Below are 22975 nucleotides of genomic sequence, written 5' to 3' on the forward strand. Positions count from 1 at the left end.
ACACCAAAATAAAAAACACACTTTGCAGCTTTAGCAAGATTTGGATTGGACCCACAACAGTGAAATCTAATCATCGATTTTCACTATTTTGTATTTTATTTTTCTAAATAACCGCATAAAATATATGGAATACCAAACATAACCAACAATATAGGCCCTGTTTGGCAAAACTAGCTGTAACAGGTAGCTTTTAGTGATCAAGTAGTGATTAATTTGTCAATGTAGAATTTAATAGTATGAATACTTGGTAAAAATAGCGGTTGCAATATTGAAATACAATAAAAAACCATACCTAATGTTTTAAAAGTACTCAACATTTGTCAAACGCTACTTGCTACCTTCAAACGTTAACATTTGTGACGTTTGAGAAAAGCTATAAAAACACTACCTCTACCACTAATCGTTAGCTTACCAAACACTCTTATATTTTCTACGCGTACTAGTGTTTCGATTTAGTCCAAACGCCGACCGCTACCTAAAACGCTTAATATAATATCAGCCCTAACCTTAATCTTGTTGAAGTCTTTCATGTCAAAGCTCAATCTTAATCTTGTTTAGCGAAGAAATTCAAATTCTCATTTCCATTGAAAACCATAAAACCCCGATAAAACCCTAATGCCCACGCCTTTCTGCTCTTTCTCTCTCAAATCCATTATGATCCAACTTTAATTTTAAGTTTTTATTGAAAATTAGAAAATTGAAATGTCTGTATTCATAAAATTAATTGAGTATTTTCAATTTTCATCAACTTAAATCAAAAAGAAAAAATTTCCAAAAAAGAAAGAGGGTAATCAAAGATGAGTCAACCCTCAGTGATTCTTGCAACTGCTAGCTATGACCACACCATTCGATTTTGGGAGGCTCAAACTGGTAGATGCTATCGTAATATTCAATACCCAGATTCTGTAAGTCTTTTTTTTTTTTTTTTTTTTTTTAATTTTTTAATTTTTTAATTAATTTAAAATCTAATGTAGTTGAGAAATTTCTGGAATTAATCGTTGATTTACGTTGTATTATTTTCAATATTTGTGATTTGGTGTGAATAATTTGTATTTTGGTGAATATGTGTATATTGAATTTATGATGGGATGAATTATGGTGTAAAGATGTAATCTTTTGTTTGTTTTACAGCAAGTTAATAGGCTTGAAATAACCCCAGATAAGCGATATTTAGCTGCGGCTGGGAATCCTCACATTCGATTGTTCGATATTAATTCGAGCAACCCTCAACCGGTAATATACTTTGATCAGAAGGTTTAATGCTATTGTGATTGGGTTTATGTGTGGGTGTTCTATGTTACCTGGACTTTAGAACCCATATTTGACAAGGGTATGTGTCCAAGTTTTAGACTGGGCTTGTTTATGAAAAATTTTCATTTATTTGTTGCAAAATGAATTGTGGGAGGTTCTGTACCCATGTAGGAGTGTTGAGGTTCTAACACAGCTACTTGAGGTAAAATGAAGAGTCCAGGTAACTTAGAGTGCGCGCGTGTGTGTGGGGGGGGGGGTGGTGGGGGGTTTGGGGGGGGGGGTTGGAGGGCCAGAGGGGGGAGGTTGTGTTAGTTGCTTCAAATTGATGTTGTAGGATTATGTCTTTGTAATCAAAATGGCAGGTGATGAGTTATGATTCTCATACGAATAATGTTATGGCAGTTGGGTTTCCATCTAATGGAAATTGGATGTATTCTGGTTCCGAGGATGGTACAGTGAAGATATGGGACCTCAGGTAACAACATGAATACTTATTTCTGTGATTAGTTAGAATGAAGTTCATAAAGTAAAGACATTGAGTTTTGATTTCAGAGCTCCAGGCTGTCAAAGGGAATATGAAAGTCGCGCTGCTGTGAACACTGTTGTCCTGCACCCAAATCAGGTTAATTTTAGGCTATTATTCTCAACTCTTTTATGCTTGATTTATCTGTAGTTTTGGGTAATTGATCCAATGTTGGGCGATGGAGAATGACTGGTATGGATTTTAGACCATAATACCATATGGTGGACTCTCTTAACACCTTTGCTTAAAACTTATTAACTATGGAAAATGAGCTAAGATATTAAATATTCTTGTTCGCTGTACATTAAGTTCTTTTATTAAGTGGTGAACTAAATTTTCTTTTGGCTCCACCATACTAAATGTTGTTTGCCTGCTCAATTGGATCTTGTTAAGTTACAAATAGCATTTGCCAATTGTCAGGACATGGCCACATCTTAATGGATCACCAAATTTCACTTAATAGCTCAGTATTTTTTTTTAAAAAATTCTTATACTTAGTATTTTCAAAAAAATGTTACTTCTTCGTAATTGTTGGCTGGTTGGTTCCAGATTCAATGTTGTCTTCATGGTGATTTTGCAGACTGAACTGATATCAGGAGACCAGAATGGCAATATCCGGGTTTGGGATTTGACAGCAAATTCATGCAGCTGTGAATTGGTAGGTATTTAGTGTTGCTAACTGCTACACCAATATAATTCTTAATTAAGTGCTTATGCATGGTTATTGAAAGAAGGTTTTGTTTGGAATAATTCTTATACTATAGTTTATACCCAAAGTTTTGGATTTATCTTTCTGAGTTGAACACTTAGTGAACTTTTGTTCTTTTTCCTTGCAATCCTGGAGTATTTTCCTTGGTGAATCTTTCTTCTTAAATTCTGGAGCAATTCTATTCTACATGGTTTTGCTCATTATGTTTACCTTCTGTTTTGACCTCGGCATGCGTTTTGTTTTTTAAATTCCAAACCAGCTGGCCTTTTATGTATATTTTAGTAACATATGAGATGAAATCATATTGTATCAATCTCTTTAATACAGTAGTTATTTCTAGCTTTTAGGGCCATCGATTTTTTCCAAAGGGAAGGCAAAGGAATGTAGTACTAGGATGGGTGACCTCTTGGAAAGTCCTCATATTAATTCATGTACCCGACCCCACTAATGGGATTAAGGCGTTCAAGCAGAAGAAGAAGAAGGCAAAGGAATGAAGAAGAACATAATGGGAGAGAATTGGAACCCTAACTTACCCCATATGTTTTGGTTGGCTACAGTCTAGAGGAACATGTTTGAATTACCTTATGTCATTTTTGATACTCCCTCCGTATTTTATTACTTGCTCCATTTTCCTTTTGCGGCCGTATTTTATTACTTTCTCCATTTCCCTTTTTTTTTTTGGAAACTTTTAATAATATTTTACAATTTTCCTTCCCACGTATACTCATTTTTGCTTTTTCAGATATTTTTTATTCTTCAACCAATCCCGCTTCCATCATAAAATAATACTTTATACTATTTATCCTAAAACTCCGTGTCCGGAGAAATGGAGCAAGTAATAAAATATGGAGGGAATAAAAAAAAATTATTGAAGGAGAGAAAAAAAAAAATAGCACAACAAAAATAGTTTGTGAGGCACTAATTTGATTGCTGTCTTGTTTTGATATTTGGCAGATTCTATGACTTTATCTGACCTAACCTTAAATGTTATAGGCACATTGTGACGTATGCTGTTGGTTTGAACCGTATGGGTTATAAGAGTCGTCTAAGGATAGAGAAAGATGGTAGGTTTCTAAGAGGGTTATAAGAGTCATCTAAGGATAGAGAAAGGTGGTAAGTTTCTAAGAGTCATCCAAGGACATATAGGATAGGTGATATATGAATATTATAAGGGCTTTTGGCTCACAGATTTTTGGTATTAGGTATGAGTTTGGAATCAAACCCATACTTAGTGTTAATTGGAAATTTTTGCAAAAAAATGAAACCTGTGTAGCTCAACCTACAAGATTTGAAGTTCTCGGGTTCTCATACCCTTGGGGGGGGGGGAGGTGGGTTTAATCCTAACCCCCATCCCTGAATCAACTTTTATTAAAACAAAATTCCTTTGTCATCACCAAACCATAACACTAATCCACCACTCCAGTCTTCATCCTGCTGATGACATCCTTTCTTCTCCTATGTCTTCTTCCACTATTTTCGTCCTTCCTCCCGTTGGGAAAAATTGTATTTTCCCTCTTTGTGTAATCAAGATGGAAATATTCAGGATGGTAAACATGGTTTAGGTTGAAAATTTCACTTAACATTTGTGTCAAGGATATTTGTGAGATATGGTTTGATTGATTGATGACATTCATGTAGCCAACCCCTCTTATGGGATTAAGGCTTTGATTGATTGATTGATATTTGTGAGATATGGTACCTTTGTGCAAGGATCATTTATGTTCTATATAAATGAGAATCATTAATGTGACTGCCATTTCTTTTTAGCTTTAGAGAAAAAAAGACATCTGTTTCTTTTCATCTTGTCATCCCATTGTATGTTCTGAAGGTGTGCTGTTCCAGTTCTCTTAGTGATACATTTTGCTGTATTTTTCATATCAGTGATACATTGTATCTATTATGTGCTTGCTTTGTCATAACAATGGTTAGCATTATCTGGAGCTTTACAAACGTAAATCCTGTAAATGCTAGGAGTATCTCTTCATTGGCCATAACTTTTAAAACTTTAAAAGAACATACAGCTCATACTATGTACATAGCCTGTTATAGAATTTATGCAACACCTGTACTTGTATACGACATAGCCGGTGAAGAATAAACGAAACATTAGCAACACTAAAAACAGAAATCTGCAGTGAAAAAGAACCTCTTCAAGTGAGAATCCTACAGGTGGAAGTATTCACTGCTGATGTAGACCATCATCTGTGATATGAATGATTAAAGAATTCACTTCTAAGCGAGACACACCAGTACACCACCATTAGCAAAAGGATCAAACACCCAGTTCTCTAGACCGTAGCCCTTTTCTGTATTTCATCTCTTTCTGATGCCATCAATCTCCTCAATACATTCTCAATAGTAGTCGCCATCACTACGCTAGCTTAGCGTGTTCAATCCCTCACCAGCAGTCCAGCATACCAACTCTTAGCACCTCTGCATTTCTTGGTTAATTAGAAGGCATAGGCAATGCTACCATTGGCACTTCCATGTTGATGTTCTCCATGCATGAGTTTTACCAACAGTGATTCATGAATCCACCTACAGAAGGATGTGCTAAAATCTGTAGTTGATGTAACCAGTCTACCACTATTCCTCTGATTTTCACTCTCTCTTCACACCCTTCTGGCATTAGGGGATTTCTCATTTCCTCACCTGTCAAATATAGATGTATCAGCCATTCTAAGTGCCAATATAAACCTTTGCCCGCTTCTTTGCAACCCTAGTGCCAATTTCGTGATCTGCTCATCTGTTATTGAGGTTGTTAATTCAAAAGCGAAGTATATCATTGAACTTTTACTTTGTTTGTCTAGCCATTACAAACATATATGTTTATCTTTCTGGTTTTCGCTTTCCATGTCCAATGGGTTCAAAGGTCCAATGGCAAAGTGTTTTGTCTAAGCTTGAAAAGCTTCTCCAACAGTTCAAACTTTTTACCTTGACGTGTTATAAAGGATTACGACTACAAACCAAATAGTAGTCGTTGATTAACTATAAAGTTTAAATTTTTTTGGGTGATGTATCCTTATTAGAGGAAATGAATTTTGGGATATTTGCTCCTAAGCTGAAAAACTGTATCTTCCCTCTTTGTGTAATCTAAGATGGAAATAAAACAAGAATAATCAAAATAGAGAACGCAAGAAATATTTGGGAACGTGGAAAACCCAAAATGGGGAAACATCACGGGACTAGTAGTTCTTACAAGAAGACTTCACCCCAAAATGGAATACAATTTCTCTAACAATACAATTGTGGAACAGTAGAACACTCACTTACAATTTTCTCAAGCCTTTTTTTTTTTTTTTTTTTTTACTAGTGGCTTTCTTTGTCTCATAAAGGTACACTCAAAATGCTTGTTGTAGATTAAATTACCTAACCCCTCTAAGGTTTCTCTATTTATAGTTGTCCAAAATAGGTCCTAGATATTTCCATACAAAGAAGGAGAAATGGTCCTAGCTACATTCACTTAATCACCGTCGTCAATTTTTTTTTATTACTCCATCTGTGTTTTAATAAGTGTTACACTTACCAAATACGGCTGTGTTTTGTGTTACACTTCCTTTTTTTGTCAAAAAGCTACATTTTAATATTATGTCATGGTCCCTACTCAAACCCACCATTATTTTTTTTTATTATTTATTTCCTCTCACAATCATTAATTTTCAATAAACTATTAACCCCACTATCTTTCTTTTACAATTTTTTAATACTCCAACTACCCTACTTACCTCTTATTTTATTTAAATCAATTAAATTGCCTAAAATTATGTGCCGGTCAAAGTGTAATACTTATTAAAACTCGGAGGGAGTATGAGAATTTTGGTGAGAGAAGTCGACCACCAAAAGTCGATTTTTTCATACACTATATGATTATCAAAGAGGAGAATTTAGAGGAGAGTATAAAGATCAGAAGAGGAAGAGGAGGGTAGAGGTTTGATTTTAACAAAGGGTGGAGAAGGTGGCTAATGTCATATGAGAAGGAAGCAGAAGTAAGAGTGGGAAGAGGGGAGGGGAGGGGAGGGGAGAGGAGAGGGAAATTGAGGGTTTTTTTTTTTCAGTTTTTTTTTATTTAAATAAAAAGTACTATATGGAATTATGAATTAAAACCAAACCCCATACCTGATGCCATATGCTGAACAGAACACCGCCTATTTTTATTTCTGCGACTATTATGAAGCTAGGGCAAAGAAGTTGGTTTGAGTAACTTGAATTGGATAAGAATGAGTAAAGAAATTGTTTGCTCCAACAAGAGAAAAGAAAACTTCATTTAATTTTTGAAATTTATCTCTTTACCGTTCTTCATGACGTTTGAAGGTTGTGCAAAATTTGATTTGCCGAGGCTTCCATCTCCATTCTATCATTATGTTATTGTGTATGCCTCTACAAGTATGAGTGTGTCAGGGTTAGGAAAGCATTTTTTTTAACTGGCTCCAACGCATACATATCTTGGTATGGATGAACTTTGTAGTTAACACTTAGTTGGCATTTGCTTCTAAATACCAGAATGGGTGATTAAGGAATTTAAAAGATGCAACTGAACTGAAAATCTGAACTTCCAGGTACCAGAAGTTGATACAGCTGTAAGGTCTCTGACAGTGATGTTTGATGGAACCTTGGTAGTCGCTGCAAATAATAATGGAACCTGCTTTGTTTGGCGTTTGTTGAGTGGGACACAGGTAGATGATTGAATCATTTGATAAAAAACTATGTAACTTCTTTTTTTTTTTTTTTTGAAGAAGAATCACTATGATACTTCAATTGTCTCTAACTTGGAATTTCTTCTATTGCAGACAATGACAAATTTTGAGCCACTTCACAGGCTTCAAGCGCACAAAGGATACATCCTTAAGTGCCTTCTTTCGCCTGAATACTGTGAACCCAATAGGTTTGTGCCCTCTGAGTAGTTCATGTTTTTTTAATACACATTCTTAAGGTGTCCCATCTTGAGTGTTGTTGCTTAATTTACTGCAAACAAATGTACATATAAACTATATGTGTCAGCATTGGTGTGTGGTAAAGGGCATGTATTGGCTTGTAGGGCTACCCTTTGTATGATAAGTTTTTTGCTTTATGTTTTTGATAATGTTTAACAATACATGTGAATAGATGATATCCTTGATGGCTGTAGTTTAGGGATAGAATTCAAAGGAGTAGGAATGAACTCATCTGCAGCTAACTTGGTTTTAATTAAAATTTTGATGCTGTTACTTGGTAAGATCCTTCCAAGTTGGTTTTTATTCACCAAGAGATCCTCAAAGTTGATTCTAGATAAGCTGTTTATTTTAATGGATAATTCACTAAACCAAACATGTCTAAAACCTAACTGGAATAATCAGGTCCCTGTCCCCAGTCCAAGGAATTCCTTAGTTCCGGTCCTGGTCCCAGTCCATTCCAATTCTGATCTGGTCCGGTCCAGTTCTGGACTGGTGCACAGTCCTAGGTATAGCATTAATCTTTCAAAGGAATCCAAAATTTTACCTAAAAAACTGTTGTGGTGTTTGATATCCTTGAAAAAAACAATTTGGGGAGCAAGGGAGATGTAGAGAGTAAAAAGAACAAAGACTTGACTTGTATTGAAGAAAGTTGTGTGGGAAGTGGAGTAAAAGAGGAGGCAGAAATGTTTTCGGATGGCGATGTTAAGGAGAAAGAGGTTTCTTATGAGGCAAAAATATGGCCTAGTTACGCCATGGTGCACATGGTTCATGGGATTTTATTGAGTACTCATTCTCTTATCTATGTTGGTCTGTGACTCTTGTTAAAGGAACTTGCCAAAGGAAATCCTTTGGTGGGAAATTGCTTTATAATGAGTATGCCGGAGCTTGAGGAGGAAAGCAAGGAAGTTTGGTAGAGGAGAGACAGAAGAAAGAATCAGATTGTCAGTAAATGGAGGAGATTTGAGAGCAACTATGATGAATATTATTGAGAGTTTATTTCAGCTTTTGTCTATGCTTTTGGAGAGAACAAGCCTCTCGATATCTTGTAGATTGTATTCAGATTTCTATGTTCAATCATATCTTAATGATCTTAATTACTTCTTCTAAGAATTCTATTTTGCGATCTTTATATGCCCCTTGAACCAGAAACAAGGTCACGAGAGTATGTTCAAGAAGAGAGAGAGGATAAATGAGAGAAAGAGGTGGGGGGTGTTAAGTTTTGGTGTCTTATGGAAAATAATATATATACTATGCAGAATTTCACTCTTATCTTCTATGTGATCATACACTTAAAGGTTGTCAAATTATGGTTGGTCTTTGTGTTGCCTTAAGTTAGAAATATACTTTTTTGGGTTTTGGACTTGCTCGTATGTATTTTTCTACATATCTGGTGGAGTTCTAGTCAAACTTGGGCTGCATTGTCTTCTCTATCCGTAGATGAAGGTTACGATGATAAAAATTTACCATTGCTAATGAAATCAACAGAAAGGTGGTGAATGTTTAAATTTTTTCACGAGGATGAGTATGTTGATCAAACACCCGAAGGACCGAACCCAAGGGTAAAAAGCTCTCATTCAGCTGTTAATACTTGTGAAAGATGATACAGTTGTTGTGGAGGCCATGAAGCTAGTAACTACAGTACCTGTCCAAGAATACGATATTCTAAAAGGGAAGATAAACTAATTGATTTTAAGTCCTTTTGTAAGCTAGACAAGATTTTACTGGAGGAGGCTTTATGGTATTTCAGCTAGAACTCCTTTTACATCCATGCAATTGATGGTTACGCATAAAATAACCAGTAAAATCAAGTGGAACACTTTTCTACTTATTTTAGCTTCAGATGTAAGATTTGCTCTTTGGTAATAAAGTTAAGAGGATAACATGCCTATTGCAATTTGGGTGCAAAGGATCTATCATTTAGATGAATTTTATGTTATTGGGGCATTGTTCTTTTAGAATTTGTTTTATTTTGGACATTTAAAAGAGACTTCAAATTACTTAATATACTAAGAACAATGACAACAATAGTACATAAATTGGTTAGAATGCTTAAAGTTTTTAATTTTTGTTTTTTAATTTTTAATTTTTTATTTTGCTTATTGGTCATAATGCGTTTTGAGAAGGCTTGCTTACCTCTGCAATGAAGAGGGTAAGGAAGCACAGTTTGGCCCGTAGCTACAATGCTACTATAGAGGAGGAGGAAACAAGGCCTAGGAGGAGTTCGTAGAAGCAACAAGGGTTTTAACTAACATCTGAAAAAAAAAGGTCCCGAAAAGGGTAACAAAATTCTAAAGGGCGCAGAGATATATAATAAAAGATTATTAAGTGGGGGGGGGGGGGAAGCTGCATGAATGGATTAGGACCATAGGATATTGGAGACCTATAGCCCTTAGGATAACCACAGTACTTCAGTGGAACTTCATAGTGCTGGTTTTTTCAAGGCCTGTAAAGAGCTGCATGCGAACAAGAACATCATGTAAAAATCTCGCAGGGAAGAAAGGCTGAGATCTGAAAGGGAGAAGTTATGATCCTAAGAGGCAATTATGATATGAAAGAGATGGTTGTGGTGAGTGTTAATGTGACAAGGAATGTGGAGGTATAGAAGTACTATTGGCTTAAAGGTTTATTATGTTTTTGACAAAGAGCAAAAGGAAGGTAGAGAAAGAAAATGATTTTCTAAGTTAGAATTGTCCCAGTTAATGGAGTTTGAGTTTGAGTAAATGCTTTTCATAACTAAGTGGAGATGGAACCTCCTCTTGGAAATTGACTTTAAGCATGTTTGAGGGGTGACTAGTATATATGGGTTTGGCAAAAAAAGCTAAGTTGAATGATGTCAATGTTCTAATTTCTAGCAATATATTTCAAATAATTGCAGCACTTTTAGTTTTGCATAATTCATATACTAACTTTAACCACATAAAATTTAGAAGGAATAAAATAATAAAAATTCTTGTTTTTCAGGACACAAGACAAATGGCAATTGGCATTTACTCTATGACTACTTTCATTCACTAAGAAATACCATATTGCTGCTAATCTGGATTGCCTTCTTATTCCAACCTTTCTCACCTTTGGAAACCATAGGAAATTTCTATGATTAGTAAAAGTTCATACAGACTTGCACACATCACTCTCTAGAAAGTGCTGTAACTGGCTAATATAAGCACAATTTGGAATTTTGGTGGACTGCTTTAAATTAGAAGTCTTACGTCTACTCTACTATTTATTATCACAATGAGATATTACTTCAACCGGATTTGGCTCAAAACATTTAGAATAAGAAGTAGAAAATGCTTCATTGTTCTACTGAAATTAAACCTGTCAATTGGTTCATTAAATGAACATTGGGTGCTTGTTTGGGTTCTTATGCAAGGATAAGGTGTGTTAAAAAGGGACTTTATTGGAAAGTAGCATAACCAATGATGCTCAAATTACTCTTTAGTCGACTCACCGGCTTTTGAGATGTATTGTTGACAACTTGACATGACCCTTACTCATAAGAGAATTCCAAATAACCTTTTTTTTTCTTTTTTTTTTTTTGTTTTTCAACACCAAAAATTTCCTTTATGGGATTAATTATCAAAGACCTATTTGGAATTGAAGCCATCAATTGAAGAGAAGATTTGAGTTTAGGTCTGTTAATTTTCATAGCGAGGCCATGCCCATGGTGGTGGTAATATCACTGGTGGATGATAAATATGGTACAGGGGAAAGTGTTGGGAAAGATGCATTCACTACACAATCACAAGCGGAAGCACAATGATCTCGTTTTCCCTGATGTGTTTTAGAATGGGAATACCACCAATCTTGACCAAACACATTATGGACAACAACAATTAATTCTAAATAGCCCAAATGCAATAAAATAAAGCACACCAAGATATACGTGGAAATCCAATCCGGAAAAAAAACCAAGGGTATTGTAAGCCGATACTATGCCCTTCCACTAATCAATAATAATTAATGGGTACACCAAATTATCTTTCTCTAAACAATATCAGAGGCTCTACAACATCAAACAACATGTTTGGAACAAACCATTCTCCATATACATCACTAACAAGTGGACAAACTTAACTATGGAGAGAATAAGGCTAAATAGAGATTACCAACAACTAGAGCACAAAACGATAATCCAATTGTTGGATATATAGCATGGGATGGAACAAAATATTGTGTCCAAATTTAACGTCGATCAACTTCCGTTTGAGTCTCGAATGGATGTAAAAACCGGACAACTTCTATGGAGAACTCTACTTCTCTAACTCTGCTTTCCATCTATTTTGTGCGTGGGTTTTGGCTTGTTGTATAGTTGTATACTTTGATTTCCAACAACTTTTACTCTATTTCAACCCTCTTTGACTTGTTTACTCATACTTCCTCCGCTTTTTAGATGCATCGCTTTCCTAAAACAGAAGTTTCAAATTAGTTGCATCACTTTCTTTCACATGGGCTCTATTTATTTTCTCTCTACCTCTCTCTACTCCAATAATGGCTAAGGAGTCCGTGAAGACTAAATTGATGCAACTAAAAAAAACGGAAGAAGTATTTCATTATATGGGCTCCAAGATAAAAGACCCATATAGTTAAAACATGTGTATTAGCCCAGTAAAATGGACTCTATCCTCCAAGTACGAGGGAATAACCCCAACAAATCTCCCCCTCACTCCTACTTGAGGGAGGAAACCCAACAACATGAAATAAACATGTCAATCTTCCCCTAAAGAGTAATCTACATTACCCGCTTTCTTGCAAGCCTTCTTCTTGTCCTTAGGTAATGTACAACGACTCATTTTGGATTCTATTTCATCACCATGAATCTAAAGTGTGCCATGTCTCTTTGAGGCGGGCCTCCCAAACCTAACACCCACATACCTTTAGGTGTTTTCTTGTCTTTAAGCAACTTTACCGGATCAAACAAATAAGAAGATGTCTCATGCAAGACACTAGTTCATCTTGCACGGCTTTCACATTTTCCTCTCGTCAAAGCCCCTTTTTACCATTCCAATAGCTTCCATCATCTCGTGTTAAGCGAGGAACATGTGGTGGATTACAAGTAACACATTCCACAACACAATTTCACTCCTTAACTCTTATGATCAACACAATTATGAACAATACTAGAAGAAAGAGAATTACCACCAAGGAGGAATATGACTTTCTTCCCCATGTGATCAAGCTTCTTATGTGGCAATGAAGGTAAACTTGGCATATTACCCTTCTCACATAGCTTAGCTTGCATCACGAAACAATCATTTTCTTTCTTTCTTCCTTGAGCCATGACCAATGACCCTTTGGTGAGCTTCCATCGACCTTCACCAAAGTGAATAGCATAACCATCATCATCAAACTTTGTGGCGAAGATTAAATTAACACGGATATATGGAACATGCCTTACATTTCGGAGAGACAACCTGCAACCTATGGATGTTTCCAAGTAGATTGTATCTAAGTCAACAACCTTGTCATTGCCCATCTTCACATAACCAAAATCACTGCTAGTGTATGATGAGAAGAACTCAAAAGTGTGAGGTGAGATGACACGATAATCCTGAGTCAATAAACCGAGTACAGTCATCACGAGAAATCTCAAGGTTAGTATCACCACCAACAAAATGCAAATTATCACTAGTTGAAAAAGCCGAAGTATTTCAATCATCTTCGTTATTCTTATAATGTTGTCCTTTCATTCCTATCTCCACATTTTATTTGGCTTTGTCACGCTTTTATTTCATACAATCTGATTTTCTGTGGCCTGGCTTGTCATAATGAAAACAAATTACTTGTCCCCTTGTCTTTGATTTTCCCTAGAATTAGAATTTTCATCATCATGATTTCTATTCATGGTTATTCCACGACCTTGTTTCAGCTATAAAGTTCCTAAATAATTAAAAGAGGACTTATGTTACTTCCTCCGGGCTTCTTTATTCATCAAGCTTGACTTCACAATCTCCATTTTGAGCTTTCCTTTCGAAGCAGAGTTACTAAGTGACACAATAAGTGTCTCCTAACTATCGGGAAATGAACTAAGGAGTAGTGCCCACAACTTATCTTTTAACACCAATTTCATTGCAAACAATTGATTCATTAAACCTTGAAAAGCACTTAGATGTTCAATCACACTTTGATCATCCGAGCACTCCAACTTAACAAGTCTTCTCATGTGTGAGGCTTTGTTTAGTGTATTCTTCCTCTCATACATAGACTTGAGCTTCTTCCACTAAGTGTGGGTAGTAATGTCACTTGCTACATGCTCAAGAACACTTTGATCATTGAACTGTCGAATCAAACCAACAACCTTTCAATCAAGCAACTTCCAAGAAGCATCATCCTTGCCACTTGGTCTAATCTCATTCAAGATTGGTTCATGCAAATCCTTAATATAAAGGATATCTTCCATTTTTGTTTTCGATACGGAATAATTACTACAATTCAAGTAAATCATTCCGTGCACACCCTTTTCATCCATTCTTCAACAACACAAAAATACAACAATAAAACCTCGGCTCTTATACCACTTGATGGGCTAAACGCACACCACAACTCCACTTTAGTATGATATTGTCCGCTTTGTGCCTAGCACCCACAGATTTCTTTAGGTTCCTTCCTGAAAGGCCTTATTTTAATGGAGTACGCTCCGTATAAGGATGTTCTCTCTTCCTTATTTCTTTTTTCCACGTGGGACTTGGAATAAACAACTACGACAATCTGTTGGGGTTATTCCCTTCTACTTGGACGATGGAGTCCATTTTATTAGGCTCATACACATGTTTTTTACTATATAGGTCTTTGTCTTGGGGCCCATATAATGAAATATGAGTAAACAAGTCAAAGTGAGTTTAAATAGAGTAGAAGTTGTTGTAAATCAGATTATACAACAACCAAAACCCACGCATAAAACAGAGGGAGAGCAGAGAAGGGGAAATAGAGTTTTCCATAAAAGTTGTCCGATTTTTCCATCTGATCGAGACCTGCATAGAAGCCTGCCATCCTATGCTTACATATTCAATGGTTGGATTATCGTTTTGGGGTCCGGTTAATCACTATTTAGCCCTAATCTCTCCATAGTTTTTTATCCGCTCGTTAGTGATGTATATGGAGAATGATTTATTCCAAGCATGTTGTTTGATGTTGTAGATTCTCTAGCATTGTTTAGAGAAAGATAGTTTAGCGTACCCATTAATTATTATTGGTTATTGGAAGGGCTTGAAGCCGGCTCACGGTACCCGTGGTTTTTTTCCCGTATTGGGTTTCCACGTATATCTTGGTGTGTTTTATTTTGCTGCATTTGAGCTATTTAGAGCTGCTTGTTGTCCATATTGTGTTTGCTCAAGATTGGTAGTATTTTCCCATTCTACAACACATTAAAGAAAATGAGATAGTTGTGCTTTCGCTTGTAATTCTGTATTGTGTGTGCATCTTTCCCGGACAAAGTGGTATCCGAGCCATGGTTGTGAAGCGATCTTGGGCAAGTTGGCTATAGTTTCGGTGTATGGAAGGCTCTCTCATGTGTGTGATCTCGTATGTCTATATCGAAAGTCCTTATAGGTGGTCAGGCAGTGGGTTCCGTGGTGGTACGGCGATATCAAAAGTCCTTATGTGGCGCCCTTGTGTCAAAAGTCCTCCTGATGTTGCGGTTAGTGGCATGTTCCGTGGTGTTTACGGCGGTGCTGATGGGTGGTTTGACTGACCAAAGTTATTGCTGGAGGAGAGGGCATGAGTTTGTGGTCCTTGGTCTGAGGGGAGGATTGTTGGAGTTGTTCATCTCAAGTTCCACATGGGAAAAATACGGAAGATAGAACTTCCATGAGTTTATGGTCCTTGGTATGAGGCCTTTTGGGAATGAGCTCAAAAACAAATCCGTGTAGGCTTGGCCAAAGCGGACAATCATACTAAAGTGGATTTGTGGTACGTGTGGCCCAACAGAAATGGGGGAAGGAAAAGGAATGTCGCACCTGCTGGTGTTCCTTATCTTCCTGTTTATGTTCTCTGGCCTATCTGTATTAATCCATAGTTTTTTTCCCCCTTTGTGGTCCATTGTAAGCCCGAAATTCACTAACTTTTATCCCATTATTTGATCATTAATATCTTTAATTGTCTTTTAATAAAACTTATAAGATAGATGTTAATAATCGAAAAATACACTTTAGTAGAAAAGAAAATTTCATTAATATTTTATAGCATAAGTTTTGTTTTTATAATAATTAGGTTAAAGTAGAGCATGTGAATAGTTTCAAAGTGGATCAACTATCGAACATAATTCTTTTTATTATGCTGAGTAAATTCTGTTCTACAGATACTTGGCAACTACATCATCTGATCATACGGTCAAGATATGGAATGTTGACAACCGTTTCACCTTGGAGAAAACTTTATCTGGTAATTATCTCTTTTAATGTACATATTTGATCTTATAGGGTGCTCAGTCTTGCCCATTAATTATAAACCAATGGTTGTGCTTGATTTTTTCCAGGGCATGAACGGTGGGTGTGGGACTGTGTTTTTTCTGTAGATGGTGCCTACCTAATAACAGGTTAGTTGTCATATCCATGGAAAAATAAATAGTTTGTTTTATCTGGATTATTGAGGGGCATGCTGCATAGAGAAGTCCTGCCTCACAGTACACATTTTGAGTGGCTAGCTTATGGCCTTCATGTGAATGAGGGTATTGTTTTTCGCAACTATTTCCCAGTTATTGCCAGGATTCTAACCTACTATGCCCTAAGTTTTATGCTTTGATCTTTAAACTACTACAATCTTTATCTGTAAGAGAGATGATTTTGCCAAAAAAGAGGTCAATGAGGATTGATTAGTGCTGGACATGATTGGGCAGACTAATATTCCTTTTCCTCTAAAGACTAATAGGCTAACATGGTTGGGTGGGGGTTCTTTTCTAAAGAATTGAGCTAGTTTAAAGAATTGAGCTAGTTTGCCATAATTTTCCTTACCGATTACAGGCGTTACATGTGTACCATACCAAAGTAGGGTATATCTTTCCCTTAACAATTACTCGTATAAACGTAGCTTCTTTTGAAATCCTTTGATGTAAGGTGTTGTTAACGGCTGGTATGGTAGTCAATGATTAATTGTGATAATACTTATTGATTTTTATTGCAACTTTGTAATTAGAGTCTCATGGCGTTGCTTGGCTACCCCATATGATTTTCAATACTTGCCTGTTGATAGGCGATAATGAATTTTTTTGTTTGAAAAGGTGGTATGAACTTTCCTTACATGTTTACCTATAAATTAAATACCATCACCACCGTTTATTCACCAACCAAACATGCCATAAGAAATTTCCTTCTACGAGACATAAATTTTGAATTTGAAATGATTATGATACTGGGATGTTCAAGTTTTTGTTAGATTTGAAGTTGTCTCATTATCATGGAAACCTTAAATAGAATTGTGATTTTATAATAGGAGTGAATGATAACACTCAATTTTAGAGTTAAAAGTATAAACATGCCCTCTTCAAATGTAAACGTGTATGTTTTCCACTGTTTATATTTTCTGTGCCTGGATACTAAACTGCATTGTTGGTTTTGTTAGCTTCCTCGGATGGAAGTGCAAAGCTTTGGTCAATGTCAAGTGGTGAAGTCATCCAAACATATCAAGGGCATCACAAAGCTGTTGTTTGCTGTGCTCTAAATGATGGAGCTGAAGTGTCTTCTTCATAACCCTTTTACGTTAACTTCCCATTTTGTAACAAATAAGTTTCTAATCTTTGTTATTGTATTTCGACTGATCTGCTTATGTACATAGTTTTTTCTTTACATAGATTGTCGTAGCATTGGAAAAGTGAGTTGAAGTTTGATTTTCACACCAAAAAAAAAAAAAGAAAAAGGTGAGCTCTCTATTGAAAATAAAACGCTCAGCCTAAAACGTTCACTCTGTTTTCCTGCTTTTCTAGGTTTAGTTGCAGGGGAAGGCTAAGAGAAGCTTGTGAACTCAAAAGTACCCATGAAACATTATACTTATGCACTTATTTATTGAAACATTAACAAATGCTCCAAGTACGAGATAGATGATCGGCAATAATCAACACAACATGACGTGACTAGCAACATAAACGCAAAAACACAGAATATTTACATAACCCCTACTGGTACACTCCATTTGGGGTCACTGGTGAAGGCGAAGGTACCAAGCGAAAATTCTATGCGACGTGTGGTAGATGGTGACGACTGGCCTCAGAAAGTCTTGTCAAGACGGCGATGGCCAACTAGATGTCACATAACCCTTGTCATGTACTGTGTTTTTAGATTTATAATCAACTGCCTGAAATGTGTTGGGTTCTTATGTTCAAAGAAGAGACTTTGGTACATACATATACAGGATATACGCTTGGCAAATAGCACATATTAATGAGCATCTTCCCCGCCATTCTTGTAACCGTCACCTGTAATCCGCACAGGTGTGTCCGCACCCCCCTAAGTGGACGAGAAAGAAAGGATTTCTCGGAACAACCCAGGTTCCAGACCCAGAAGTCAACTTTCCGGTATGAGCATTCTGCATGCTAGGGAATATAAATTAGACTTTCGAGAATTGTAGCATTTCCAATAATGCCATTGATCAGGAAAGTACATAGTAGAATCAAAGTCATGATGGATATCGGTTAGAGGTGTTACCGACATCAAGAGCCTAGATTTAGCTATGACTCTGATGCCCACCGGGGCTAATACGGCTAACACCCTACATCCTCCGTACCATGCGTCAGTCGATTAGTTGCTTAGCATTCCAGTGGTAGTGTTTCGTTATCTAATCAGCGAGTCCGACTCAATATAGTTGCTTAGCAGCAGTTTGTCTTAAGTTAATTATATTGCTTTATGCCTACATATGTACGTTTATCCTTTAGCTATTCTTTTTTCTTTTGTAACAGAAAGTATCCAAGAAACAATAATACCTTGACAATACTCTAATTTTATTCATTATATGACAGTTAACAAGATTATCACAGATTGATACACCGTTATATTCAGCACAATACCATACAACTAGCAATGTAGACACACACAGTTGAGCGCAGATACATCTGGTCTTACAATTGAGGTCCTAAATAACCACTGGAATTAACAACAGCAGTCAGCGCCAGCATACCCACGGCCCCAACCGCCAACAATGATCTTTTTTACGACGTTTGGACCTCGTGAGTGAAGGTGACGGGCCTCTGAAATGCTCGTAGCCAAAGCCAATAAGACGATAGCTAAGTAAATCATCAAATAGAGCTTGCTAGAAGTTGAAGTTGCCATTCTTGTATTACTTGGGCTCAAATCTTGACCTTTTTGTAAAAAATGTGCTGGGTTCTAAGAATAGACTTTGGCGCATATATTTATAGCTGCTCCTAGCAAGTAGCACATACAATTGAGCTTTATTTTAGGTACAGATGCTCCTAGCACGTAGTACATATGATGATTGAGCATGATTTAAGGCACATAAAATGATACAATAAACTTTTGGAAGTCATAATAATAAGGTAAATGTATACTATGCCATTATTAGTTAGACCTAACAATTTAACATACCTTGAGCGAGCGGGCGTCTCATCCCTAATCTAAGACTTGTTTTCTCTGGTATGCAGTGCCCTGTGGTTTCTAGCTTTTGCCAACTATGCCAAGTTTTCTTTTTGAACCTACATTATAACGAAGATAGCGTAAATAAGGTTTGCACTAATGTTGATTAAGCTACTGTAACCAAATATGGAGGATGACATTACATGCGACGGGAATAATGTTATATTCCTTTCTGTTCCAAAATAATAATCCTGCTTTGACTTTTCATGTTCATACTTTATAAAATTTAACCAAAAACATCTCATTAACATATAAAAAAAATACTCGCATACAATATATTAGATTCATCTCAATGTGCAGTGTATAATATCAAATTTTTATTAACACAAATCAAAGATACGTTTTTATAAAGTCATAATAGTACTCTGTAACATCATTTTAGGATGGCCAGTATACCTTGATTAATTTAATTAGTATTTACTTAGTGTTTTGTACGGAATATTGCAGAACACATAATTGAGAAGAGGGAAGTAATGGGCCTTGCATGTGGGCACCAACCCTGTGTAAATTGGGTTGAGCTTTTATTTGTTTAAGTCTGCAAAGTTAGAGTTGTTGGACTATTATAGTTGAAAAAATAGCTATCATTTTTTTTTTCCCTTTTTGTATAAACTTTTCATGTTTTGTATTTCCTCCGTCTTTTATTACTTTCTTCCTCCGTGTTTAAAAAAATTGAAACGTTTTGACTTTTACAGAGTTTTAGAAAGGCTAATTGAATTTATAAAAATATTAGGCAGTGGGGTATAAGTTGATGAAAGAGAAGAGAGTAAGAGGTTTTGTGGGGACCATTAATTAGTAGAATGTTATTAAAAAAAATAGAGAGAAGTTACTAAAAAAGGAAACGTTTCATTTATTTAAACACGGCCGGAAAAGGAAATGTTTCATTTATTTAAATACGAAGGGACTACTATATTTTGACTTTTATACTGTTTATATACTTTATTATATTCATAATATCAAAATTTTATGTCTGCTAATTAAAGGTAGTTGACAAGAATGAAATGAGAAGTGTTGTAAATAAATGAAAATAGAGGAAGTATTTAGGGAGGCAAAAGTGAGAAATAAGTTTCATCAAAAAATAAAGGTAAAAGGGAGTAAAACGTATGAGTAGATGAATAGAGAGAATAATACTCCGTAGAAAGTTAATAGAACAAAAAAAAAGCTGATAAAGTGTTAGAATCATGAATAAGTTTCTTCTTTCGAAACAAGATGTCACATGTTACATACTTGTAGCAGGTATCCCATATTTTGGTGATTCTATAATGGCGTTTAAAGTTAATCTAATAAAAACATGATAAATAAATCTTACTATAAAGCTTATTTTGAACTCTTTTAATTTAAGTAAATGTGTGTTTCAATATTGAGATGTACTTTATCTTCTTGATGAATGATAAATACATGTATCTAATTATGTATCTTGATTTAATTCAGTTTCTCTTGAACTTAGATCATAGCCATATACCTTGATTTGTTGGATTCATTTTGTGTCATCAAATGATCATGAAATCTCTAATAACTATTTTCAGAAGATTTTTTAACAAGTAATTACATACAAAATGTAGCGCTTAAATCCTTTCATTTGTAAGGAGTAATTTTATCCAATGATTAATAATTTAACCTCTAAATTTAAAAATAATAAAAATGGCAAAAAAAAAAAAAAAGCCTCTTTTTAAAATCTTAATATTACAAAAATAAAATTTCTTCAACTAAAAAAAAACCATCAAAAAAATTAACATCAGCCTCCTCTTTCTACCATTCTACATGACATTGTCGAATAAACAGGCCGGTGTTGCTGTAACAACTTTCAGAAGAATTGCAAAATTTGGAACACACATTCTAAATTTGCAGACATGGCTATGATCAAGGTTCAAGAGAAACTGAATTAAATAAAGGTACAAGATCAAAAATCTGATCTGATAACTCATGCAATCTTCTTTGATAGTAGTAGTCCTAGATGATATGAAAGTCATGAAATTTCAACAAAAAGAAGGAAAAATGAAAAACACATGAGGATTTTTTTCTGAAAATTAGAAAGATCAATTATAAATGTTAATGTTTATTAAGGTTTATTTTTTGGAGTGAAAAAAACTACCTTTTGTTTGTCATTTACCTATTTGTACATTCTTAATGTACAAATCTAAACATTTATATCTTCAATTATGCGTTGTAAAAGGTTATTTGACTTATTTCCTCTAGTCCTTTTAGTTGTTATTTTTTGACCTCTACGTGTTCATGCACATTTGCGATCACAGTCACGAATATGTTCAATTAGATTAGTGCCCGTACGATGCACGGTAGTAATAATTCTTTTTCCCATAATTAATTTGTGATATAATATCAAAATGAGGCAACTCATGTGGAATAAACAAATGCAATGCATATAAGAAAGATGAAATAATAAGAATTTTTTTTTTTAAACTACAATTGAGAAAAAAAAATTATTTTTGATTAGTTGTGTTGAAAATATTTAAAAATAGCATACATTATAATACATTAATAATGCATGTTATTCCCAATAAAACTATCAATGTTGATGTCGTATGAGTTTTTATTAATAAATTAGTTTAGTTCACAAAAAAAAAAAAAAAAACCTATACAATGTTCTTCCAAAAAATAAGTAGAATAATTATTTAAAAAAAAAAAAAAAAATTAAAGCTGACATCATATATTGCATTGGCGAGAAATTTTTTTTAATGATAGCTTGACATACGTTCAAAAAAATATTTAACAGAAAAATAACTCTATTATTATTATTATTATTATTACTACTACTATTATTATTATTATTATTATTATTTCATAAGATTTCAAATCAACACCATAAATAGAAATGTCTTTTCTTTTTTTTTTTTTTTTTCATTGAACCACACTATTGTACAATTATATAATGGTAATTTAAATGTTAATATTGTATTTTTGGCTTCGGAATTTCGTACTCTCCGCTATATTTCAACCTTCTAAATTATAGCTTATTCTCCCTTAATTAAAAGGTCTCAAAATCTTATGTAACTATTTTAAATAAGTAGAACAAGAAATAAAAAGGAATACAATTATTATAAAGATAATATACAAGATTAGGAATAATATACTTATTATAGTTGTATTATACAAATATTCCAAAAATAAAAGATTTTTCCTAAAAAGGGAGGGGGGAGTTTTGGAGGGAAAAAACAGTACCAAGAAGTGACACGTGTCATTCCTGGTGTTTGTTTTAGTATTATGTTATTGATTGATTGATGATTAGATATATAATTATAAAAATTTGATATCTTTAAAATTCATTTTACGATAAATCCAACAACATCCTACATAATATGAATTTGACCTTCATAATAGTGCGTCCTTATATTTTGTAAAAGTTGGCAACAAAAGTCAAAATTTAACAATAAAAACAAATAGAGGGAGTAGAAAACTATAATCTATAATTTGAAGCTACATATCGTACAAATCTAACAAAATTTCAAATGAAAATGTTTTTTCTTGTATTTATCAACGTTACTTCATATTTAAAAAATTTCAATTTCAAATTGAAGATTAAGACAAACAAAAAGGATCGAATGGAGTATTAATATAATACTTATTCCATTAACTTTTAGTTGCATTATTTGAAATTTGGCATAATAAACATATTTTCATTCGACCACCTTTGATAATGAATCATATGTTCAACAAAATATAGTCACATGAAATTTTGTTTGATTCGTCTCAATATATATATATATATATATATATATATATATATATATATATATATATATATACTTTAATTATGCATTGGCATGCACGACGGTCAAAATGTTGCAACCTAAAGTGAATGAAAGAAATAATTAATTATCGTATTTTGGAATAATATATACTTTTTATTTGAAAATATAGTTTTTAGTTGAATTGGATGTTCTCACTTTATATAGTACAAAATATTATAGTGGTTGAAAAACTTTTGTAGTCATCCCAACTATTTTTCACTATTTTTTCATTATCAAGATTG

General features: G+C 34.6%; 1 protein-coding gene across 1 annotated transcript; it reads left to right on the forward strand.

Moving 5' to 3' along the window:
• The first annotated feature begins 505 nt into the window (after positions 1-505).
• On the forward strand, positions 506-17308 carry LOC110707236 (protein LST8 homolog). The gene is made up of 10 exons (XM_021885247.1): positions 506-905; positions 1132-1233; positions 1614-1726; positions 1804-1873; positions 2355-2432; positions 7040-7156; positions 7271-7365; positions 15711-15793; positions 15888-15947; positions 16970-17308. The coding sequence occupies exons 1-10, from the start codon at positions 798-800 to the stop codon at positions 17095-17097; spliced, it is 954 nt and encodes a 317-aa protein (XP_021740939.1). The 5' UTR covers positions 506-797; the 3' UTR covers positions 17098-17308.
• The last annotated feature ends 5667 nt before the right edge of the window (positions 17309-22975 follow it).

The sequence above is a fragment of the Chenopodium quinoa genome, unplaced genomic scaffold (genome assembly GCF_001683475.1).
Source record: "Chenopodium quinoa cultivar QQ74 unplaced genomic scaffold, ASM168347v1, whole genome shotgun sequence".
Taxonomy (NCBI): domain Eukaryota; kingdom Viridiplantae; phylum Streptophyta; class Magnoliopsida; order Caryophyllales; family Amaranthaceae; genus Chenopodium; species Chenopodium quinoa.

Bases quoted from the DNA above. Each gene is read 5' to 3' on its own strand.
- LOC110707236 (XM_021885247.1), top strand. From the start codon at position 798: ATGAGTCAACCCTCAGTGATTCTTGCAACTGCTAGCTATGACCACACC. The intron at 1,727-1,803 runs GTAACAACATGA...TTTTGATTTCAG, and splicing joins GTGAAGATATGGGACCTCAG to AGCTCCAGGCTGTCAAAGGG. The intron at 1,874-2,354 runs GTTAATTTTAGG...GTGATTTTGCAG, and splicing joins TTGTCCTGCACCCAAATCAG to ACTGAACTGATATCAGGAGA.